The 8,332-nt window shown below is 43.8% G+C and overlaps 1 protein-coding gene across 2 annotated transcripts; it reads right to left on the bottom strand.

Annotated features, from left to right (window-relative positions):
- Positions 1–2,258: 2,258 nt before the first annotated feature.
- LOC135538675 (claudin-9-like) lies at positions 2,259–5,446 on the bottom strand. 2 transcript variants are annotated; one of them, XM_064964574.1, is made up of 2 exons: positions 4,984–5,446; positions 2,259–3,525 (listed from the first exon to the last, which is right to left on the bottom strand). In XM_064964574.1, exon 2 carries the CDS (start codon positions 3,223–3,225, stop codon positions 2,572–2,574), a length of 654 nt encoding a protein of 217 aa, XP_064820646.1. In that variant the 5' UTR covers positions 3,226–3,525; positions 4,984–5,446; the 3' UTR covers positions 2,259–2,571. The 2 variants fall into 2 exon arrangements, with proteins under 2 accessions (XP_064820646.1, XP_064820645.1); XM_064964573.1 differs by lacking the exon at positions 4,984–5,446 and adding an exon at positions 4,206–4,252.
- Positions 5,447–8,332: the final 2,886 nt, after the last annotated feature.

Below are 8,332 nucleotides of genomic sequence, written 5' to 3'. Positions count from 1 at the left end.
CGCTGGTAGGATATATTAGTACATGCTTTCAGTTTGTCCCATTTATTTTCCAGCGATTGAACATTAGCTAGCAGAACGGAAGGTAAGGGCAGATTAGCCACCCGTCACTTAATCCTGGCAAGGCATCCTGATCTTTTTCCCGCGAAAACCTACGTCTCCTTTTCCAGCGAATCACAGGGTTTGGGCCTGGTCGGGTGTCTGTAGTACATCCCTCTGGGCCTGGTCGGGTGTCTGTAGTATATCCCTCTGGGCCTGGTCGGGTGTCTGTAGTATATCCCTCTGGACCTGGTCGGGTGTCTGTAGTACATCCCTCTGGACCTGGTCGGGTGTCTGTAGTACATCCCTCTGAGCCTGGTCGGGTGTCTGTAGTACATCCCTCTGGGCCTGGTCGGGTGTCTGTAGTATATCCCTCTGAGCCTGGTCGGGTGTCTGTAGTATATCCCTCTGGGCCTGGTCGGGTGTCTGTAGTATATCCCTCTGGGCCTGGTCGGGTGTCTGTAGTATATCCCTCTGGGCCTGGTCGGGTGTCTGTAGTATATCCCTCTGGGCCTGGTCGGGTGTCTGTAGTATATCCCTCTGGGCCTGGTCAGGTGTCTGTAGTATATCCCTCTGGGCCTGGTCGGGTGTCTGTAGTATATCCCTCTGGGCCTGGTCGGGTGTCTGTAGTATATCCCTCTGGGCCTGGTCGGGTGTCTGTAGTATATCCCTCTGGGCCTGGTCGGGTGTCTGTAGTATATCCCTCTGAGCCTGGTCGGGTGTCTCTGGGCCTGTACATCCCTATGGGCCTGGTCGGGTGTCTGTAGTATATCCCTCTGGGCCTGGTCGGGTGTCTGTAGTATATCCCTCTGGGCCTGGTCGGGTGTCTGTAGTATATCCCTCTGGGCCTGGTCGGGTGTCTGTAGTATATCCCTCTGGGCCTGGAAGAACTCGGGTGTCTGTAGTATATCCCTCTGGGCCTGGTCGGGTGTCTGTAGTATATCCCTCTGGGCCTGGTCGGGTGTCTGTAGTATATCCCTCTGGGCCTGGTCGGGTGTCTGTAGTATATCCCTCTGGGCCTGGTCGGGTGTCTGTAGTATATCCCTCTGGTCGTGTGTCTGTAGTATATCCCTCGTGTCGACTCATTGAAGAAGAACTCCTCGTCCAGTTTGAGGTAAGTATCCCGGTTCTGATGTCCAGAAGGTCTTTTCGGTCATAAGAGATTGTAGCAGCAACATTATGTACAAAACAAGTTATGAACAACGCAAAAAAGACAAACAAAATAGCATTCCAGGCAAGCTACAATCGTTAAATGGTATTTGAAAGATTTCAGATAGTATTTTAACGCAGTTCTGGAAAGCCCTGTAATAATGGAGTCCATTGTTGTTTTATGGAACTATCATAGAAATAGAATCTCTAGAAAGGACTTGTAACCTCTATATGGAACTTTCATTGACTTCATTGTTTCTATGCAGTCATACGTGTTCACGTGACTGGGTTAATATGGTGTGGGTGAATCGTGTCCTGGCACATGTTATACAGATGGTCTTTGTCTGTGTCCTGTACTCTGCCTTTGTGCAACTGTATAACCACTCTGTATACAACACACACACACACACAAACACTGCTCACACAAGGAGTCTGGCATACACACAAACACCTGTCAGACACACACACACACACACACACACACACACACACACACACACACACACACACACACACACAGAGGGAGAGAGGGGCAGTGTGGAATCTGAGAAATGACAGTTATGTCACATTAATAAACATTTAGTTATTAACACATCCCACGATGCATTTCACCTCCCACACTGACACAAGTGCATCACACATTGTCCTACTCTGACAAACAACTGCAGTAGCTGGAACAACCAACTTGTAAATATATGAGTGCAGTAGCTAAAACAAACAACTTGTAAATATATGAGTGCAGTAGCTGGAACAAACAACTTGTAAATATATGAGTGCAGTAGCTGGAACAACCAACTTGTAAATATATGAGTGCAGTAGCTGGAACAACCAACTTGTAAATATATGAGTGCAGTAGCTGGAACATACAACTTGTAAATATATGAGTGCAGTACCTGGAACAAACAACTTGTAAATATATGAGTGTAGTAGCAATTACAAACATGTTGTAAAATACTTTATTATTTCATGTATAAATTACACTCACCAAGAAGAAGTTAACACAGAAAACTCAAATCAGAATAAAAACAAGTAGAAGATGATGTCATAATGAAAACAACTAGAATATGATGTCATAATGAAAACAACTAGAAGATGATGTCATAACAAAATAACAAAGCTGTCTACAAGTGGTCATAAGAAATGGAGAATAATCATGCACATTTTCTAAAACGTAATCATAAGCATTTTCTTATTTACATGTTGACCCGTCTCTCCTTCACTGATAGTTTAGTGACGGGGTTGTATTCATTAGGGCATAATGTTGCAAAATGTTTTACAATGGGACAACGAAAATGAACATTTCTTATTGGACACGTTCAGGTATTCCCTCCCTGTTTCAGTCCATTTTCCCACAAAGTGATGAACACAACCCTGGTGTGGCACAGTTCAGACATACTCCTTCTCCTCTACCACCACGGGCAGTGGGTTACTCCTCCCACCTCCCCCAAAGGTAGGCGTTGCCCTAACCCCTGGAGGGGAGGAGCCTGCGTTCAGCAGAGCCCCTCCAACCAGCAGCAGAATTCCCGCCCCCCAGCCTAGATATAAGGCGGGGCCTAACTCTCTCTTCAGCGGCGCGGCGACTTTTGGATCGTAAAAATCCCTGACCACGGCGTAGGCCGTCCAGCAGATGGGCATCAGGTAGAGCAGCCCAGAGAAGTAGAACAGAGCCCCAGCCACGCGGGCTAGCCTAGCCTTGGACGAGTAGGCTCCTTCCCCTAGACACTTGGTGCACTTAGCCCCAGCCACGCCTAGCAGGAGGGCGAAGAGGCAGAAGAGGAGGGAGAGCACGGAGAGGGTACGGGACACCTGGGTGGAGACGGGGAGGGCCAGGGTAGAGTCGTAAGTCTTACACTGGATCTGTCCCGTACTCTGGGACAAACACGTCATCCATAGCCCCTCCCAGAGAACCTGGGCGATCACGATCTCCCCGCCCGCGAAGGCGGAGACTCGCCACAAGGGGGCGGCGCAGACCAGAGCCCCGCCCACCCAGCCCATCACGGCCAATAGGAGGCCAAGTAGCTGTAGACCTGTGGACGCCATGGCGACGTGCAAAAGTCCCAAACAGTTCTGTTCAAGAACTTTGCTTGCAACTGGGCCCGGTGTGTTTTCCCTGGTTTTCACTAGATGATGAGTGTTGTCAAGATGGCGTCAAATCTCCTCTCTTCTCCAAAACAATGATTACAGGTGACAGAGGTTCCCCTCGATAACGTGTTCTTGTACGTCCCGGAATCTGTCTCTTTCCTCTTGGTTGAATATCCAGTAGTTCTGTGTCTTATGGTAGAAACAGTGATGGTCTCCTCTTCCACATCCTCAGATGGGTCAACAGCAACAACAATATTCCTGCCAGGACATGATGAAGAAATACAGTGTAAATACTCTGAACCTATGTTTATGTTAATGTATACACACATAATAACATGTCCCAACACATTACAATTATAACATGTCCCAACACATTACAATTATAACATGTCCCAACACATTACAATTATAACATGTCCCAACACATTACAATTATAACATGTCCCAACATATTACAATTATAACATGTCCCAACATATTACAATTATAACATGTCCCAACATATTACAATTATAACATGTCCCAACATATTACAATTATAACATGTCCCAACATATTAGAATTATAACATGTCCCAACACATTACAATTATAACATGTCCCAACATATTACAATTATAACATGTCCCAACACATTACAATTATAACATGTCCCAACACATTACAATTATAACATGTCCCAACATATTACAATTATAACATGTCCCAACATATTAGCCTAATAACATGCGATAACATGTTATATGACATAATAACCAGTAACTCTTAGACATTTCAGAAAGCAACAGAATCAAAACAGTCCTTCTGACATGATGAGACCGTTACAGAGATAACCAGGATACTACTTACTGTTCAAACCCCAGAGGACTCTACTGCTCCCAGGATACTACTTACTGTCCAAACCCCAGAGGACTCTGCTGCTCCCAGGATACTACTTACTGTTCAAACCCCAGAGGACTCTGCTGCTCCCAGGATACTACTTACTGTTCAAACCCCAGAGGACTCTACTGCTCCCAGGATACTACTTACTGTCCAAACCCCAGAGGACTCTGCTGCTCCCAGGATACTACTTACTGTTCAAACCCCAGAGGACTCTACTGCTCCCAGGATACTACTTACTGTTCAAACCCCAGAGGACTCTACTGCTCCCAGGATACTACTTACTGTTCAAACCCCAGAGGACTCTACTGCTCCCAGGATACTACTTACTGTTCAAACCCCAGAGGACTCTACTGCTCCCAGGATACTACTTACTGTTCAAACCCCAGAGGACTCTGCTGTCTGCACCAGGATACTACTTACTGTTCAAACCCCAGAGGACTCTGTGCTCCCAGGATACTCCCAGGATACTACTTACTGTTCAAACCCCAGAGGACTCTGCTGCTCCCAGGATACTACTTACTGTTCAAACCCCAGAGGACTCTACTGCTCCCAGGATACTACTTACTGTTCAAACCCCAGAGGACTCTACTGCTCCCAGGATACTACTTACTGTTCAAACCCCAGAGGACTCTGCTGCTCCCAGGATACTACTTACTGTTCAAACCCCAGAGGACTCTGCTGCTCCCAGGATACTACTTACTGTTCAAACCCCAGAGGACTCTGCTGCTCCCAGGATACTACTTACTGTTCAAACCCCAGAGGACTCTGCTGCTCCCAGGATACTACTTACTGTTCAAACCCCAGAGGACTCTACTGCTCCCAGGATACTACTTACTGTTCAAACCCCAGAGGACTCTGCTGTCTGCACCAGTGGACAGAACGGAGAGGTCTGTCCTGGGTAGTGTAACACTGTGGAGTAGTAGAGGTCTGTCCTGGGTAGTGTGACACTGTGGAGTAGTAGAGGTCTGTCCTGGGTAGTGTAACACTGTGGAGTAGTAGAGGTCTGTCCTGGGTAGTGTAACACTGTGGAGTAGTAGAGGTCTGTCCTGGGTAGTGTAACACTGTGGAGTAGTAGAGGTCTGTCCTGGGTAGTGTAACACTGTGGAGTAGTAGAGGTCTGTCCTGGGTAGTGTAACACTGTGGAGTTGTAGAGGTCTGTCCTGGGTAGTGTAACACTGTGGAGTAGTAGAGGTCTGTCCTGGGTAGTGTAACACTGTGGAGTAGTAGAGGTCTGTCCTGGGTAGTGTAACACTGTGGAGTAGTAGAGGTCTGTCCTGGGTAGTTTAACACTGTGGAGTAGTAGAGTCCTGTCCTGGGTAGTGTAACACTGGGTAGTAGGAGAGGTCTGTCCTGGGTAGTGTAACACTGTGGAGTAGTAGAGGTCTGTCCTGGGTAGTTTAACACTGTGGAGTAGTAGATGTCTGTGATGGTGTGTTCATTCCTCTGTCAAACACACTGTTTCACTGGAGCCCAGCTTAACACAGAGGAGTGGGAGGAGAGCAGCACTCAGCTGGGCACTATGACTCTCACACACACACACACACACCGCTCACACAAGGAGTCTGGCACAAACATCTGTCAGACGCGCACACACACACACGCACGCACGCACGCACGCACGCACGCACGCACGCACGCACACACACACACACACACACACACACACACACACACACACACACACACACACACACACACACACACACACACACACACACACACACACACACACACACACACACACACACACACACACACCCCAGTGTAGGAGGGGAGCAGCACCCGGCTGGCCACAATGTCACACCCAGGCACAGACACACACCCACACACACTACACACACTGGCATGCACACACATAAGGGCACACACATTCATAACTGATTAGCAACACAATGCAACGTTATGTCCCACAGACTGACAAGGCTTCTACAAGGGTTTTTCATGAACTATATGAAACTATCATTCTCCATATGGTACTTCTCTGTATTACTGTCTGACTCAGTTTGTTTTCCATCATGTATTTCAGCAGTTAAAGTGTGAACATTCTAGATTCAGTTCATGTCTTCCATCATGTATTATAACAGTTAAAGTGTGAACATTCTAGATTCAGTCCATGTCTTCCATCATGTATTTCAGCAGGTAAAGTGTGAACATTCTAGATTCAGTTCATGTCTTCCATCATGTATTATAACAGGTAAAGTGTGAACATTCTAGATTCAGTTCATGTCTTCCATCATGTATTATAACAGGTAAAGTGTGAACATTCTAGATTCAGTTCATGTCTTCCATCATGTATTATAACAGGTAAAGTGTGAACATTCTAGATTCAGTTCATGTCTTCCATCATGTATTATAACAGGTAAAGTGTGAACATTCTAGATTCAGTCCATGTCTTCCATCATGTATTTCAGCAGTTAAAGTGTGAACATTCTAGATTCAGTTCATGTCTTCCATCATGTATTATAACAGGTAAAGTGTGAACATTCTAGATTCAGTTCATGTCTTCCATCATGTATTATAACAGGTAAAGTGTGAACATTCTAGATTCAGTTAATGTCTTCCATCATGTATTATAACAGGTAAAGTGTGAACATTCTAGATTCAGTCCATGTCTTCCATCATGTATTTCAGCAGTTAAAGTGTGAACATTCTAGATTCAGTTCATGTCTTCCATCATGTATTATAACAGGTAAAGTGTGAACATTCTAGATTCAGTTCATGTCTTCCATCATGTATTATAACAGGTAAAGTGTGAACATTCTAGATTCAGTTCATGTCTTCCATCATGTATTATAACAGGTAAAGTGTGAACATTCTAGATTCAGTTCATGTCTTCCATCATGTATTATAACAGGTAAAGTGTGAACATTCTAGATTCAGTTCATGTCTTCCATCATGTATTATAACAGGTAAAGTGTGAACATTCTAGATTCAGTTCATGTCTTCCATCATGTATTATAACAGGTAAAGTGTGAACATTCTAGATTCAGTTCATGTCTTCCATCATGTATTATAACAGGTAAAGTGTGAACATTCTAGATTCAGTTCATGTCTTCCATCATGTATTATAACAGGTAAAGTGTGAACATTCTAGATTCAGTTCATGTCTTCCATCATGTATTATAACAGGTAAAGTGTGAACATTCTAGATTCAGTCCATGTCTTCCATCATGTATTATAACAGGTAAAGTGTGAACATTCTAGATTCAGTTCATGTCTTCCATCATGTATTATAACAGTTAAAGTGTGAACATTCTAGATTCAGTTCATGTCTTCCATCATGTATTATAACAGGTAAAGTGTGAACATTCTAGATTCAGTCCATGTCTTCCATCATGTATTATAACAGGTAAAGTGTGAACATTCTAGATTCAGTTCATGTCTTCCATCATGTATTATAACAGGTAAAGTGTGAACATTCTAGATTCCGTTCATGTCTTCCATCATGTATTATAACAGGTAAAGTGTGAACATTCTAGATTCAGTCCATGTCTTCCATCATGTATTATAACAGGTAAAGTGTGAACATTCTAGATTCAGTTCATGTCTTCCATCATGTATTATAACAGGTAAAGTGTGAACATTCTAGATTCAGTTCATGTCTTCCATCATGTATTATAACAGGTAAAGTGTGAACATTCTAGATTCAGTTCATGTCTTCCATCATGTATTATAACAGGTAAAGTGTGAACATTCTAGATTCAGTCCATGTCTTCCATCATGTATTATAACAGGTAAAGTGTGAACATTCTAGATTCAGTTCATGTCTTCCATCATGTATTATAACAGGTAAAGTGTGAACATTCTAGATTCAGTTCATGTCTTCCATCATGTATTATAACAGGTAAAGTGTGAACATTCTAGATTCAGTTCATGTCTTCCATCATGTATTATAACAGGTAAAGTGTGAACATTCTAGATTCAGTTCATGTCTTCCATCATGTATTATAACAGGTAAAGTGTGAACATTCTAGATTCAGTTCATGTCTTCCATCATGTATTATAACAGGTAAAGTGTGAACATTCTAGATTCAGTTCATGTCTTCCATCATGTATTATAACAGGTAAAGTGTGAACATTCTAGATTCAGTTCATGTCTTCCATCATGTATTATAACAGGTAAAGTGTGAACATTCTAGATTCAGTTCATGTCTTCCATCATGTATTATAACAGGTAAAGTGTG

This window comes from Oncorhynchus masou, unplaced genomic scaffold (assembly GCF_036934945.1).
Source record: "Oncorhynchus masou masou isolate Uvic2021 unplaced genomic scaffold, UVic_Omas_1.1 unplaced_scaffold_828, whole genome shotgun sequence".
NCBI classification, from domain to species: domain Eukaryota; kingdom Metazoa; phylum Chordata; class Actinopteri; order Salmoniformes; family Salmonidae; genus Oncorhynchus; species Oncorhynchus masou.
Note: the sequence above shows the minus strand (reverse complement) of the source record. Positions and strands in the feature narration are given on the sequence as shown.

Bases quoted from the DNA above. Each gene is read 5' to 3' on its own strand.
- LOC135538675 (XM_064964574.1), bottom strand. From the start codon at position 3,225: ATGGCGTCCACAGGTCTACAGCTACTTGGCCTCCTATTGGCCGTGATG.